Source organism: Pan paniscus, chromosome 1, assembly GCF_029289425.2.
Source record: "Pan paniscus chromosome 1, NHGRI_mPanPan1-v2.0_pri, whole genome shotgun sequence".
In the NCBI taxonomy this organism is placed as follows: Eukaryota; Metazoa; Chordata; class Mammalia; order Primates; family Hominidae; genus Pan; species Pan paniscus.
Window position 1 is genome coordinate 164,752,092 of NC_073249.2, and position 17,221 is coordinate 164,769,312.

General features: G+C 40.3%; 1 protein-coding gene across 7 annotated transcripts in view; it reads right to left on the reverse strand.

Annotated features, from left to right (window-relative positions):
* PATJ (PATJ crumbs cell polarity complex component) overlaps positions 1-17,221 on the reverse strand; it is a 422,746-nt gene that overhangs the window by 57,732 nt on the left and 347,793 nt on the right. For 3 of the 7 annotated variants that reach the window (XM_034966361.3, XM_034966345.3, XM_063600805.1), the window contains exon 34: positions 5,235-5,324. The exons of 3 other annotated variants lie outside the window; for them this stretch is intronic. In XM_034966361.3, the coding sequence (XP_034822252.3) occupies positions 5,235-5,324 (90 nt within the window). The remainder of the gene's footprint in view (positions 1-5,234; positions 5,325-17,221) is intronic. One more of the 7 variants, XM_034966351.3, reaches the window with a different exon arrangement.

A 17,221-nucleotide genomic window follows, 5' to 3' on the forward strand; every position in this document is an offset into this window, starting at 1 on the left:
CTTTGTTTTAACTCTGATTTATGAAATTTCCAGACCCAGGGAGTGTTTACACTGCTAAGAGTTTGTTTCTCTGAACTGTTTCAGGGGAATGATTTGGAGGAAACTTGCGGGGTCAGTGGCTTGCGGTGATCCCTGCGACACTAATGAGATCCTACCAAAGGTCATTTGTATTAATGTAGTACGAGGAGAAACTAATGCAGACTCCTGGTAGCACCCTGTAATGATACTGGTTTTCAAAGTTTGGTGCCCAAATACCCTATTTTCACTGGATTGAAAGCGTCACACACTACACTCGGACTATGCATGGCTTTTACAGAATTTGATTTTCAGCAAAAACTCCTTTGATCTTGGAATATTACAAAAGGCAAATAGAAAATTTCTGTTCACTCGTACTCAAAAGAAAGAAAAGACCCCCTCGGAATTTTTATTCCATAAAAGAGGTCTGAATTCAAAATCCTTAGATATTTTCTGGCGCTCAATGAACTATCCTACATAAAGGATGCCAGTGATCCTAAAAGAATAATATATTAATAGTTTCAAATGCTGAACTCACTGCAAATGATCCATTTTTAGTCCGTAAGTCTTTATGTATTTAAAATTCTCCATTTCTTTCTTTCTTTTTGTTTGACTGCTACTGTAATTCCTCTTAAAGTTATTAGTGAAGGCTGGGCATAGTGGCTCACGCCTATAACCCCAGCACTTTGGGAGGCCGAGTTGGGTGGATCACTTGAGGTGGGTGGATCACCTGAGGTCGGGAGTTCGAGACCAGCCTGGCCAACATGGTGAAACCCCGTCTCTACTAAAAATACAAAAATTAGCCAGGCATGGTGGCACGTGCCTGTAATCCCAGCTACTCGGAAGGCTGAGACAGGAGAATCACTTGAACCCGGGAGGCAGAGGCTGCAGTGAGCTGAGATCACACCACACTCCAGCCTGGGCAAGACAGAATGAGACTCTGCCTCAAAAAATAAAAAAATAAAAAATAAAGTTATCAGTGAAGATACAAGAAAATACGAGACACTGTGACCTGTCAATAGAAAACGGCCACATTTCTTTTTTTGTTTGTTTGTTTTGTGTTTAATTCATCTAGTGTATTTAGGGGAAAAAAAGGCCACATTTCTTATTGTGTGCCCCTGTAGTCTATGAAGCTGTGGTTCTGGATAGTTACATTAATTGGGGGTGAGAGGTGGAAGGTGGGGACCAAGAGCTAAATTAGAAATGTGGGCTCGTGAATTCAAAAGAAAACCTGATTTATGTTTTAAAACATGTAATTCAGAGAGTGGAACAGAAGAGTAAAAAAGATACTGGGTTGGGATATTTTATGCATCTACTTTGTGAATAGATGAAATAATAGGTCATTAATGAAAGACTGACCTTTATTACTTTAAATTAAAAATTTGGTGTTGATTATGCATATGATGCTTATCTCATCATTGGATATCCTCCTAAATTTTAATGCTCTTGAATTATTCAAGCAAAACTGCAGCTCTGAGTGCCTTCTCCCCTACCCGCCCTCCCTTCCTATCTCTGCATATGTAAATAACATTCCAAAACCCAAGACCTCAGTGACTCCAGCCTACAAATACCAGTGATTTCTAAAACTCATCTATTCCAAAAGCAGTCCATTAATCAACCCACTCTGCAGGTGGCTTGCTGGCTCACTCTGAAGACAGGCTATAGAGGCAAAGGATTATGAGCTAGGCTTCTGGAGTCAGACTTCTTTGGTCTAAATCTTGGCCCTGCTACTGTTGGCCGTGGGACTTGGGGAAAGACTGTTAACCTCTCCAGGGCTCCGCTTTTTAGATGGTTTTAACAGTATTATCTACCAATAAGGCTTTACGTACAGTGCGAGCACACAGTAAGGAAGCGATAGATTGCTTTTTTTTTTTTTTTGGGTTGAGACAGAGTCTTACTCTTTCGCCCAGGCTGGAGTGCAATGGTGCAATCTCGGCTCACTGCAACCTCCACCTCCCAGATTCAAGTGATTCTTCTGCCTTGTCCTCCCATGTAGCTGGGACTACAGGCATGTGCCACCACACCCGGCCAATTTTTGTATTTTTTAGTAGAGATGAGGTTTCACCATGGTGGCCAAGCTGGTCTTGAACTCCTGGCCTCAAGTGATCCACCCGCCTTGGCCTCCCAAACTGCTGGGATTACAGGCATGAGCCATTGCCCCCGGCCAGGTAATATTTTTAATAGCACCTGTCCATTCTTATTTATTTTACATCTATGTGCCATAGATGCTACACACTTCCCATTTGTCCAATTTAATCCTCATAACAACTCACCAAATTCAGTGTTATTAGTTCCACTTACAGCTGAGGAAACGAAAGCTCATAAGGGTTCAGACTTGACTAGGTCTCTGCAGCTTCTAATTAGGAGAGATGAAATTCCATCTCAGGATTGTTTAACACCAAAGCCTGTGCTCCCACCACGATAGTAAGCTTCTCATCTGTTTTGAATATTTGATTTTGTACTTGTACAAAAGCTAGCTTGGGATTTTCCATATGGCATCAATTCTGTTGAAATATTGTCACCTCAACTCCACAGCAGAAACTTGAGGGCGTGAGTTGATTATTTTACAGAGAGTGAACAAAAAGATGACTTGTGGAAGCAGAAGTTGAAGCCTTTGACTTAATGAGGCGAGGCGATGATCTGTAGATCTCACTAGCTAGTGCTGGCACATAGTTAGGGGTTTGCACTACAGAAAGCATGATGCATAGGCCCCCTCCCAATCTCCAACAGAGTCCCTCTCATTTGTTATTCTTTTTTTTTTTTTTTTTTTTTTTGAGACAGGGTATTGCTCTGTTGCCCAGGCTGGAGTGCAGTGGCATGATCTTGGCTTACAGCAAAGTGGGCCTCCTGGGCTCAAGCAATCCTCCCATCTCAGCTTCCCAAGTAGCTGGGACCAAGGCGTGTGCCACCACACCTGGCTAATTGTGCTTTTTCGGTATTTTTTGTAGAGACAGGGTTTCGCCTTGTTGCCCAGGCTGGTCTTGAACTTCTGGGCTCAAGTGATCCTCTCACCTCAGCCTCCCAAAGTGTTGAGATTACAGGCGTGAGCCACCACCACGCCTGGCCCATTTGTTATTCTTATCTCTTTCCTTCCTTACCTTCAGCTTTTCAGTCCTATTTCTGTGCACCTATATTATTCACTTAATGATTTTTTTCTAAGACAAATACAAAATATTACAATAGATACAAGTGATACATTGATGTTCAAAACAAAAAGTTGTTTAGCCCAAGAAAAAAGATTAATTTCTATCAATTAACGGCACAGAACTGAGGATCATTTATAGATGATCAAGACTGACAGAGTCAAAAATGAATTTCCTCCTGGTAGTTGTGTGATTTTCACTGGGACAACAGAAATGTAAGTAAGATGACCTGTTTATTTACTGCTTCAGACAAGACCAGTGATTTCCTTTTGAACGTTTTATTTATTTATTTATTTATTTATTTGAGACAGGGTCTCGCTTTGCTGTCCAGGCTGGAGTGCAGTGGTGCAATCTTAGCTTACTGCAGGTTTGACCTCCTGGGCTCAAGTGATCCTCTCACCTCAGCCTCCTGAGTAGTTAGCACTTCAGGCACATGTCACCATGCTCCGCTAATTTTTAAATATTTTGTAGAGACAGGGTCTTGCTATGTTGCCCAGGCTGGTCTCAAACTCCTTGGCTCAAGTGATCCTTCTGTCTCAGTCTACTAAAGTGGTGGGATTACAGGTGTAAGTCACTGTGCCCAGCCTGGATACTTTAAAATTATTCATTTGACTTGCCAACTCAAGAGCCAGTGAAGAATATAATCAGTGAAAGGGAGAATCTCCCAAATAGTGGTTTTCTCATAGCCAGAAGGGTCAGACAGGATTTGAGAGACAGGGGAAGTCTTCTGCTTAAAAACTTCTCCCTCGACAGTCTGTCTGAAACACCTTTAACCAAGGAAAACTCCCGTTATTCCACAATTAAACACTTAAAACATCAAATCTTTATAAACATTTAAAACATTAAAGAAAAAATGGACAACCAGGAAGAAGTAGCTGGCTAGCAAATTCATCATGTTGCTAAAGAAACTACTATCTTTAGGCTGGGCACAGTGGCTCACGCCTGTAATCCCAGCACTTTGGGAGGCTGAGGCAGGCAGATGACCTGAGGTCAGGAGTTTGAGACCAGCCTGACCAACATGGTGAAATCCCATCTCAACTAAAAACTCAAAAATTAGCTGGGCGTGATGGTGCGTGCCTGTAGTCCCAGCTACTCAGAGGCTGAGGCAGGAGAATCACTTGAACCTGGGAGGCAGAGTTTGCAGTGAGCCGAGACTGTGTCACTGCACTCCAGCCTGGGTGACAGAGCGAGACTCTGTCTCAAAAAAAAAAAAAAAAAAAAAAAAGAAAAGAAAAGAAACTACTGTGTTAACGTCTCCATTCCTAAGAGAGTATTTATTTTTAAACATGGATAATGTATGCACATGGTACCATACTCAAAACAGTATTCACTGATAAGTATCTCTCTAGCACTTGTTCCTCAGCCACCCAATTTCTCTATCTAGAAACAAGCAGTATTAAGTTTTTTGTGTATTTTTGTGGAGATTTTCCATATATCTATATTTGAAGTGTAGGCTACCAACTGCTTGAGGGTTATGCTTTCTTTTATCTGCTACCTCCTTTGTTTCATGAAATTCTACAAGTGCCACCTCTTCTATAACAGCTTCCCTAACTCCCTCCCCTGATAAAGTTGACTGATCCTTCTTGTGAGTCACCACTACGTAAGTTCATTAGTACCACTGAACTTATCACAGCATCATGAATGTCTGTTCAGGGCTCTATGTCTCACACCACCTCCCATCCTTGATGGAAGCCTTCAGGACAGAGGCTGCTTCCAACTCATCTTTTTATTCTGGTGCCAAGTCCAGAGTAGGCACTCAATAAACATTCATTAAATGATTGTCAAGAAATTGGTTGGAGATAGATAGAGGTTACAATGACTCAGAAAGGGGAGGCTGGAAAAGTTAGTGTGTCATAATCTTACTCCAACCAAAACCAATTGTATGGTATGAATGTACCCTCCAAAATTCATGTTGAAATTTAATTGCCATTGTGACAGTATTAAGAGGTGAGACCTTTAAGGCGTGATTGGGTAATGAGGGCTCTGCCCTCAAGGATGGATTAATGCTGCTATCTTGGGAGTGAGTTCCTAATAAAAAGAGTTCAGCCCCCCTCCCTCTCTGCCTCATGTGCTCACTTGCCCTTCAACTTCTGTCACAGGATGATGCAGCATGAAGGCCCTCACCAGATGCTGGCTCCATGCTCTTGGACTTCCCAGCCTCCAGAACTGTGAACCAAATACAATTCTTTTTTTAATAAATTACCCAGTCTCAGATATTCTGTTATAGCAGCAGAAAATGGAGTAAGACACCAAGCTTCTGATGGTAAAATAATAGTGACACACAACCAAAATACCCATCACAAATGGATTTTAAATCCATTGAAGTTTCCAGAGGATTTACTTTAGCTCAGAGAGCAATTTAAGAGAACCAAGTATTAAGGACTTAATTATCACTGAGCCCCACAAAAATCCCAAACTCCCCCAAGGGGATTTAAATTCTGAATTGTTGGAAAAGAATTTCACAACATGCAATAGTATATCCTTAGACAGAGTCAATGTCACCAGACACTTCAGCTCATCAATCACCATTTTTATTGTTCAAGCTGCCAACAGGTAGATAAAGTAACTCATAAACACACCAATCATTCAGCAAAAGGCAACCTTATTGTCACAATAGACTCATAACACTTAAAGAAGCCAGGTGTTAGAAAAATTAACTAAGGGTCTCCTGTGGGCTGAAGGATATCAATAAGTACCCTTTTGTGGGTGAACTATTTTAGTAGATGAGATTTTACATTTCTAGATATTTAGTAGATTGTTTTAACAAGCATTTTAGGACAAAACTTTGACAAATAATCATATGTAGATACCATTATAAAGAACTATGAATACATGGCTTAATTACACTGCTTGCAGGCATGTTTTACTTAATTTGATCACTACTCTGGAATTAAACTCAATCTTTGCCATACTCATAAAAGTCCCTACCTGCACTCCCTACACATACAAAAAAAATCCTAAGGGACATTTTAACTACAGAAAAGTTTCACATTAAATCTCACATTGAGGTGAAAAACATATTCACCAGTGATCCAGAAAGAGTGTTATGTCTTATTACCCTGCATTAGGGGAAAAGTCCCTCCTAACAAGAAAAACCCATGAGGACCAAAAAAAAAAAAAAAAAAAAAAAAAAAAATGTTGGAGATATTGTATACAATAAAATAGTCATATGTTTTCCTTTGAAAAAAACTATGGTTTGGATCTGTGGCCTTGGAGGAAGGATGTAGCTTTTAAACACCATTTAATAGTTTTTCCCCTCTATGGCTGTCCCTGTTCAGAAATCATAAAGACAGCCATGTCTTCTACACAGTAGATGACTTTCTCAGCAGGAAAGCCGTAAACCAATGAGGGCTGATAATATGGCGGGGGTGGCAAAATCCTCAATCTAGTGCTGTGTAAACCAAAACTACATCCAAATCTACACTGAAAAACACATGGTTATGCATTAAGTTACTGATTTGTGATGTCTACTACAGTTATAGAGTTTAAAAAGAAAGGGTTAGGTTAAAACTTTTAAAGTATATTTCACTTTGAGCAAAGCTGATAGACCCCAAACTGTATTTATATATAAAAAAGGATTCAGTTAACAGAGTAGAATTTAAAAAAATAAAAAAAAATTTGAATGTTTTAGAACACGATTCTTTTCCATCCTAAAGCCTTTGTGACCAAATGCTTTAAAAATTTTAAAAAGCTTCCCTATTATATTCAACTAGAATGTGATTTTAAAAAAATGTGCAGTAGTCTGTGAAAGAAAAGACTCAGGACTGGGGGGTCAGAGGAATTAAATTTTCTGACAGCTCTGCAGGTAACGAACTGGATCAATTTGTTCATGACACTAATATTACCAGTAAAGCACAGAGTTGAATGAACTACATGACTTTTTTTTTTTTTTGAGACACGGTCTCACTCCGTTATCCAGACTGGAGTGCAATGGCGCAATCTTGGCTCACTGAAACCTCCACCTCCTGGGTTCAAGTGATTCTCATGTCTCAGCCTCCTGAGTAGCTGGGATTACAGGTGCACACCACCACACCCAGCTAATTTTTGTATTTTTAATAGAGATGGGGTTTCGCCATGTTGGCCAGGGTGGCCTCAAACTTCTTTTTTTTCTTTTTTCTTTTTTTTTTTTTTTTTTTGAGATGGAGTCTCCCTCTGTCACCCAGGCTGGAGTGCAGTGGTGCAATCTCGGCTCACTGCAAGCTCCACCTCCCAGGTTCACGCCATTCTCCTGCCTCAGCCTCCCGAGTAGCTGGAACTACAGGCGCCCACCACCACGCCTGGCTAATTTTTTGTATTTTTAATAAAGATGGGGTTTCACCATGTTAGCCAGGATGGTCTCTATCTCCTGACCTCGTGATCCACCTGCCTCGGCCTCCTAAAGTGTTGGGATTACAGGCGTGAGCCACCACGCCCAGCAAGCCTGGCCTCAAACTTCTGACCTCTAGTGATCTGCCTGCCTCCGCCTCTCAAAGTGCTGGGATTACAGGGGTGAGCCACTGCACCTTGCCTGAACTACATGACTTCTAAAGTCATTCCAGTTCTAAAATTCTAGGCCTCTATGAACCCAAATGTTGTGTAGAGTGAAGCAGATAAAGTCATTGTTTTATACAGATATTTAGGTCCTACCTAAGAATAAGACCTCCTTCTAAATGGTAGGTCAGAAGAATCCTAACTCCCATAGGTTGAACAAGATATAAAAGCTATGGAGGCTGCAGTCAGACTCTGTTTTAGTTACCTTTGGCCGCAAAACTTAGTGGCTTAAAACAACTATTTATTTGTTTACAATTCTATGGGTTTGCAATTTAGGCTGGGCTCAGCTGTGCAGTTCTTCTGCTTTACATTATGTCACTTGGGTTCTGAAGTGAGCTTGCTGTCAGGTTAACCCAGGCTGGTTGTGTCCTGGATGGCTTTACTGTCATGTCTGGGGCCTCAGCTAGAATGGCTGGGCCTCTCTCCCTCCACGTGATCTCTCCACATGCTGTTTCATCCTCCAGGAGGCCAGTCCAGACTTCTTCACAGGGTAGCAGTGTTTCAGGAGAGCAAGAGCTAAAATTGCAAGCCCTCTTGAGACCAAGGCTTAAAAGTCACACAATGCTACTTTTGTCACTATTGGTCAGATTGGATTCAAGGAATCTGGAAAGAGCTGCATAAAATCTATAGTCTTTTTTTTTTTCCTTTTTTTAAAATTTGAGACAGCACATATAGGCAGTTTCAATGTACCACAGATTCTATCAAGGTTGCCAGAGGAATTTTCCAGCCTGCAAACAGTGGAAGGCAGCAATGTATGCTGGGAAGAGTACTGGCTATGGCCAGATAAACCTGTGTTCAGATTTTAGCTCTGCCACCTATCATAGATTTATGATACTTCCATTAAGTTATTTAACCTCTCTGAGCCAGTTTTTCTGCCTCTGCAAAATGGAACTAATAAATCCCCCCTTTTAGATTTTCAGGATGAGATGGGGTTATATGCCAAGTAAAGTGTCAGCTAAATCACAGGTATTGAGTAATTGCTCATGAGAGCTCCTAACATAGATACTAAGTTTGAAGGGGCATATCTAGTATATAAAACATCTATGTTGGGCCGGGCATGGTGGCTCACGCCTGTAATCCCAGCACTTTGGGAGGCCGAGGCAGGTGGATCACCTGAGGTCAGGAGTTCAAGACTAGCCTGGCCAACCTGGTGAAACCTCGTCTGTACTAAAAATACAAAAAGTTAGCTGGGTGTGGTGGTGGGTGCCTGTAATCCCAGCTACTTGGGAGGCTGAGGCAGGAGAATCACTTGAACCCAGGAGGAGGAGGTTGCAGTGAGCTGAGATCGCGCCATTGCACTCCAGCCTGGGTGACAAAGTGATCAAAATTCATGACTCTAAGGATGAGTGACACCAGTCTTGTCCATTTTTTTCATTTCTAGTTTTCCTGTTATTATGGTGATCCCAAAACATAACTGAAATATAATCTTTCAAGAAAGATTATACTACAAGGATATTTTAGATTATTTTTCCCAAGTCACAGACTACTCAGGATTAAGCTCAAAGGACCATGTGAATGCCAACAAGCTCTAAGCCAGACTGCAGGAGTCTCATTCCCAGACATTTTGATTTTTCTTGGTCAAGTACAATCCTCACTGATCATGGATTCCATATCTGTGAATCCATCTGCTCCCTAAAATTTATTTGTAACCCCCAAATCAATGCTCTCAGCACTTTTGCCATCATTCTCAAATGTACAGAGTGGTAGAAATTTGAGTCTTCTGATTTCCTTTTTCCCAGCTGGAGTTGAAAAAGGTGTTACTTTGCCTTCTTGTTTCAGTTCCCATACTTCTTGTTTCATGTTGTTTTGCTTGCCAGCTGCATAGTTGAACACGTAAACAAGAACCCTTTTTGTGGTCTATTTAGTGTCTTTTTTTTGTTTTAATTTTTGTGCTTTTTCTGTTTAAAATGGCACCCAAGCATAGTTCTGGGGTTCTGTCCAGTGTTCCTAAGTACAAGAAGATGAGGATGTGCTTCATTGAGAGAGTATGTGTGTAGATAAGCTGTGTTCAGGCATGAGTTTCAGTGCTGCTGGTCATGCATTCAATGTTAATGAACCAACACTATATATTAAACGAGGTGTCTTTAAGCAGAAACATACATAAAGCAATGTTGAAAATGTTGACTAGAAGCTTGGAAAAACCTGCCTCTGTATTTCCCCTAGCAGCAATGGTTCACTCTTCACTAATCAGTGTTTGCCTTGACTTTATAGAATACAACTCCTGTGAACAGTGAGAATCAGCTATAATTCCTACTGTTGCTTTTCCCGGGTGATACTTTACAAAAAAAAGCTGGGAAGCACAATGTGAAAGGCAGAAATGCAGACAAATGCTTTCTCTAATAGAGTTGACAGGACTCATGTTGACAAAGGCAGTCCTTGCCACAATGAGGCAGGGGTTGATGAATCCAAGGATGGGAAACTTAAAAATGCATTTCCTCTATGCTGTGGCATGTATTTTTATGCTTATATGTCAATGCATTTTGTGGATCTATATTTTTTGAACCAATTACAAAGGTAAAATGCAGAGATGATTCAAGATGAGTTGGAAAGTTACTTATCTTCTCCACCTTTGGACCAAGAACTTTTCTTTTCTTTGATATAAAGAGTTATTTGGTATCACCTCATTGATTCATGAGAAGCAAAAGATTAAGCACTACTTAATTTCAGTATCTCACAAGAGCATGCAGGACCTGAGGCAGAATGTAGTCAATCAAAATTATACTTACTTTAAGATAATTTTTTTCTTATTTTAACAATTTTACAATTTGGATGAATCTAACACTCAAGTGTACATTCAATCTACTACTTTCCCACCATGGGTCACGATAAAAGATTATTGCCTTTGAAGATACGCAGTGTTTGCCGAGCTGATGTTGTTTTGCCTGCCAGCTCCATAGGTTGAACAGATAATTGTTTCTGTTCAGAAAACCTGAGGGACTGTAGCTGTAGAAGGGAAGTCAGCAAGGGTCAAAGGAACTTACTGATCATACTTGAAATCATAGTTTTAAAGAATCTGGATACTCTATTTGGTTCACAAATAATAAATTAGTTTACTGCACAGATTTTCCCCAAAATCTCACAACACAGTCAGACTTCAGTTGACCCTTACAAAACTCTGCTATAAAATAAACACAGAGCTAGTCTATATATCCTAATATTCATTTACAAAATCCCTCAAGAAGGAAGAAAATGGATCATAATGTTCAGTACCTCCTGTTTTGAAATATTTGAAGCATTCTCAGCTAATAAACTATAGATAACATAAGTGGGCATTATAACAGCAATAAATAATGGTGGCTCTTTTGACATAAAAAAGATTAAATACTCACTTACACTAGAAGAAATAACACTAACATCTCTCTCTCTCTCTCTCTGTGTGTGTGTGTGTGTGTGTGTGTGTGTGTGTGTGTGTGTGTGTTGAGACAGAATCTAGGTTAGGTTCAGTGGTTCATGCCTATAATCCCAGCACTTTGGGAGACTGAGGCGGGAGGACTGCTTGAGCCCAGGAGTTTGAGACCAGCCTGAGCAACAGAGTAAGACCCTATCTATATCATTATTTTAAAATATAAAAATAAAAAAAAGAGAAACAGAGTCTTACTTTGTCACCCACGCTGGAGTGCAGTGGCGGCACCACAGCTCACTGTAGCTTTGAGGTCCCAGACTTAGGCAATCCTCTTGCCTAGCCTCTCAAGTAGCTGGGACCACAGGGCACACACCACCACACCTGGATAATTTTTAATTTTTTGTAGAGACAGGGTCTTACTATGTTGCCGGAACTGGTCTTGAACTCTGGGCCTCAACTGATCATCCTGTCTTGGCCTCCCAAAGTGCTGGGATTACAGGCATAAGCCACTGTGCCTGGCTGTGTGTGTTTTTTAATGCAATGGACTATGCCAGCAATCCTAAAACCCAAACTCAGGGATTGCAAACTATTACATATATTTACAGGTAACTAATATGTGAAATAAAATCACAGCAATACATGGCTAATATAAGAACTGCTGTAAATATATTAAAAGGTTTTGCATTTCAAGACTGAGCAAGTTTTCTCTTCTTAAGCTCAAAAAAGAAATGGCGTTATATTTATTTAAAATGGAATTCCGTTACCCAAGTCTTCATTTAACAAAAAGTTGATACTTATCAATATGAATATAATTTTTCATACAGAAATATAGACTTATTTTAAGGAAATGGTATATGATTTGCATTATATTTTATAAATCCCCACAGTTCCATTTGGTTATTATTTATTAAATTTGACTTAGCTTACATAATATTTTTGCTTATATTCATATTCTTTAAGACCAGAAATGTCCAAATCTGGAATTCAAAGGTACTATTCATTAACATTCTTTCACTGTGATTCATAGACTTTTTGCAAACTCTGCTTTGATTTTAAAATAAAACTAAGGTAATAAGATGTTTTGTATAAAAATATATGACTTAAGCAATAACAATAAAAGGAGCTTGGCTTTGGTGGATCACATGCCAAAGCAAACCACACTCCTCATGAAATAGACTGTACAAAGTTCATGTCAGGGGGAATAACAAAATAAAACACTTAATCAAATATAAAATAGCTTTCTATTCTGCTTATTTAAAAAATATCCAGTGGTTTAAATTGCTGTAGTCCTACGTTTAAATTATCAAAAGCAGTACCAGAATGCAACATGATGAGGGGTTAAGTGAGGTCACTTCAGAACAACATATGGTTATAGCTAAAGAACAGGTATTCTTTATTTCAATTTCTAGATAGATGAATTTTGCCACATAGTACCCAAATGGGAGAGTATGTCTACCATGATATTTCTTGCTAACGTAGCTGCCCTATAGAACTTTTGTTTAATAAGAATGAATTAAATTGGTATTAAATCAGGTGATTGAAAAAAATGTGGATTTGAAACTTGGAGAGAAATGACAAGATTCTAACTCTCGGCTGGGCACAGTGGCTCATGCTTGTAATCCCAGCACTTTGGGAGGCTGAGGCGGGCGGATTGCCTGAGCCCAGGAGTTTGAGACCAGCCTGGGTAACATGGTGAAACTCCATCTCTACTAAAAATACAACAAATTAGCTGGGTGTGGTCGCGCGTGCCTGTAGTCCCAGCTACTCAGGAAGCTGAGGCAGGAGAATCGCTTGAATTTGGGAGGCGGAGGCCGTAGTGAGCCAAGATCGTACCACTGTACTCCTGCCTGGGTGACAGAGCGAGACTTGGCTCAAAAAATAAATAAATAAATAAATAAATAAATAAATAAATAAATAAAAGTCGTTTTCTTGCCAGGTGCAGTGGCTCACACCTGTAATCCCTGTACTTTGGGGAGGTGAGCCAGGTGGATCACCTGAGGTCAGGAGTTCAAGACCAGCCTGGCCAACATGGCGAAACCCCATCTCTACTAAAAATACAAAAATTAGCTGGGTGTGGTGGTGGGTGCCTGCAATCCCAGCTACATGGGAGGCTGAGGCAGGAGAACTCCAGCCTGGACGACAAGAGTGAGACTCCGTCTAAAAAAAAAAAAAAAAAAAATCCAACTCTGACATTCGCAGGACTTTTTATCATTAAGAATATCTAAATCTAAAAAGAGAATAGTGCTTGAATCACATTTTTTTTTTTTTAACAGGCAAGGTCTTGCTCTGTTGCTCAGGCTGTAATGTAGTGGTGCAATAAAATTTACTGCAGCCTTGACCTCCCGGGGTCAAGCCATCTTCCTGCCTCAGCCTGCCAGGTAGCTGGGACTACAGGCACACGCCACCATGCTCAGCTACTTTTTGTATTTTTAGTAGAGACAGGGTTTTGCCATGTTGGCCAGGCTGGTTTCAAACTCCTGACCTCTGGTGATCCACCCACCTCGGCCTCCCAAAGTGCTGAGATTACAGGCATGAGCCACCCTGTCCAGCCTATTTTATTTTTTTTAAAATAAGAGATGGGGTCTCACTATGTTGCCCAGGCTGGTCTCAAACTCCTAGGCTCAAGTGATCTACGTGCCTCAGCCTCCCAAAGAGCTGGGATTACAGGTGTGAGCCACCTTGCCCAGCCAAATCACTTTTTTAAAGTTTGATGTTGAAAAACAAATATGCAATTGTCTAGGAACAAAGCCACATTTCACTGTCCAGGTAATATACCAAAGACACACAGACAAAATTAAGGATCTACTTTAATACAAATGTTTATAATTTATAATAACTGAACTCAGTTTAAATAGGCACTGGGCAAAGTTCTTCATATTCATTATCTTAATTAATTCACATGACAATCTTAAGAGGTAGATTTTTGTTATCACCACAGTGGCACAAATGAAGAAGCAGATTTAGCTTAGAAAGGCTGTCATTTGTCCAGAGTCCCACAGTTAAATATCTAAAATTCGAATGCCAAAGAACCAGCATCATTACTCTGCTATGGTGCCTTTTAGGTTTGGTAGAACATATTGTCTATAGCCTGGGATCTCTGGCAATGGTATCAGGGAAGGAAAGTGCATAGAAAGAGGGTCCTAGAGACCTCATTCTCATTCATATCCTGGGATTCATAGCCTGGGATCTCGTTCATAGCCTGGGATCTCTGGCAATGGATCTCAGGGAAGGAAAATGCATAGAAAGAGGGTCCTAGAGACTGCATTCTCATTCTTTCTCCACTACATTTGTTCAATTCCAAAAACAGTTCAAGTCTGCCAATAATCCAAGATAAAGGATTTAGTTCTGAAGTTTTTCTTCTCTATAATTCCCAAGCCTGATAATAACCCCAGCGAATGAGTCTGGAGAGCTATCTTTTACTTCTTCTGAGGGTATTGCTGATAAAACTTCTAATCAATGAGTATACATCTCTGAGAAGTGGACATTGAAGGACATCAGGGAGGAGTTTAAGGAATACGATGCAAACATCAGAAAAGGTAAGAGGCCTTGGTCTTTCATTTGACAGAGTAGGATGAGTTCTCTAAGCTGTAGGATTTCATGCAAATTCAACACTCCAACAAGACCAGAGGGGTGGAGGGAGACAGAAGACAGGAAGAAAGGATGGACTGATGGATAGAAGGAAATAAAAATTATGAATTAATATACTACCTCTGATATCCAATATGCCTTATCTGGCTTCCTGGCTAATAAGAAACATAACAAATAGCTTATATTAATTAAATCTAGAAAGTGGATGCCATGGCTCTACTCTTTTCTGGCTTCCAGAGGAAGCCCCTATTTTAATAGTCATTATTATGACTTTTCATTGGTTTACCTCCTATATTAGACCATAATCACTAAAAGTCAATAGAATTAACTTGAACGACTGTGTGAGCTCTTCTAGGACAAGGTTATCTCACTCAATCTTGTATCCTTAGCACTAAGCAAAGGGCAGCCTTTGAGCTAACATATGCAACCTATCACAGAAGAGCCGCATCCACCAAAGGCAAGCCTGGGAGCAACATCACAAGATTAAAACAACAGGCAGAAGTCTGTCATTGAGGATTGGGTCCAGGTGTGCTTGTAAACCTTCCCAAGAGGTTCACCCTCATCATTACCTCGGCATTTTAAAAGGTCGATTTAAATACAATGGGATGCTAAGTGAGATCTCCCTCTGTGATCTCAGAAACCATCTGTCTTGGCTCCAGAGAAACTATTTATAGCAGAGAGGACTGATGTGGTGTCAAGACCAGGTTCCAGAGACTTAACTCCTCTAAAGACAGCAAAAATATCTTTTGGACACACAACAAAGAAGACACAGAAATCTTAATTGGGAGGGTTGGAGCAGATGTTAAGAAGGGTCACCAGAAGTCAGGACATACTCTTTGCCCATGCCAGAGCTGGAGTCAGGATGCATCACTTAACCAAATGTGCGAAGGTTCTTCTGTAGTGAGTCTCAATGTTTTCCACCATTTCCCTTTGATATGCTCTCATCTTTGTTTGCTAACTTTCTGCTAGCTGGATGCCATCCCAAGACCTGACTGGAAAATGTGACCTATGGTATCAGTTAGGTCGCACATTCCATGTCAAAATTTGGAAGGGGAAAAAAAAAGAAAAATGAAAGATTTGCATTGTGGTAAATAATAGCTTTATTTGTTAAAGTGCTTTCCAACCCTTGCTGTTCAGCCTCACTGAAATGACAGACAGGCCTATATATTTCTCCTGAGTCTAACTTACGGCTTTTGATGAGGTACCTGAGGTTAGGAAATAAAAGCTGTGTCCCATCCCTCATTTTTAAGTCATGCTTATCCTTCCAAGGACAATGGGATTTACAGTCTGAAAAGGCAGAACTATATATTACGAACCTCAAGAAGCTCTTGATTTTTTTTTTTTTTTAGCTGCCTCACGGTGGCAGGGAAAGGAGAGTACAGTATTTAGCAAACAGCCTCACATTCCTTGCAGGAAGTGATGGAATTCAATGGAAACCCTCAAGCTATCAGCCACCAGCACAAATGAATGCAATATTGAAGACCCAAGAGCAGCACAGAAGACACATCTTGTTCAGGTATTCCAACCAACCCAGGTAAAACAAAGTCAGATTAACAGCGGCAAAAGCAAAACCACAACTCATTCAGCTAGGCTGGACGTGCTGATGAAATTCTTCTGATTTCCTATGGGAAATCTATTCCCATATAAAAAGCAATGTAAAAAGACTTACATTTACAAAAGTAATCAAAGGTTAATTTTCTGTTATGAAGGAATTCACTACAGAATTTAAACTGTAACTTCCCAGGATTATTGTTTTTAATATTCAGGAACACCTCCTCGGGAAAGTGTGGAAACACGCCTTGGAAGCAGCCATCACCCAATGTTCAGGGTCAACCAGTAGCTTCTGAATATATATATATATATATATATATATATATATGTTCTATATATTCTATATATATATGTTCTATATATTCTCTATATATATGTTCTATATATTCTATATATATATATATTCTACTGTTTATAAGATATCTGATCCTCACCATAACTCAACAAGTCAGGAATATTAAGGTCATTTTGCATATGTGAAAACAGAGTTGGAGAAGGTATGTGCCATGGGCAGTGGCTCACTGTGTGCTAAACATCCTATGAAGGTCATCTCTTTGATTATCCTAGTAAGTCTACAAGGTATTATTATCTCTGTAAATACAGCAGGAAATAGACTGAGAGGTTAAGAAATCTGCCCCAGCTAGTAAATGGTAGAGAGGGAATATGACTGAGAGCTAAAAGAGAGGAATGGTCAGCATCATGTGAGTTTGGCTGAAGACCAATCAGGAAACCCAGGGAAGACTTCGTTGGGAAGAGTGGCTTAGAGGAGGTAGAGAAGCTTGACGGGAGCGGAAGGAGGGCAGAAGAGAGCAAATTCAGGGGAGCAGGGCAAAGTCCGAGATGCTGGAGTGCAGATGTAGGTTTGGGGAACGATGGTCTGGTCTGGTCCTATGTTGGTGGTATGTGAGACTTTCTACATAAAGTGGGAGCTAGCTGAGTGGCTGGCGCTAGTCAAAGTGTTTCTGTGAACTGCTGAGAGACCAGATGACATAAAATTACAAAGAATTGGCTGGGCGCGGTGGCTTACGCCTGTAATCCCTGCACTTTGGGA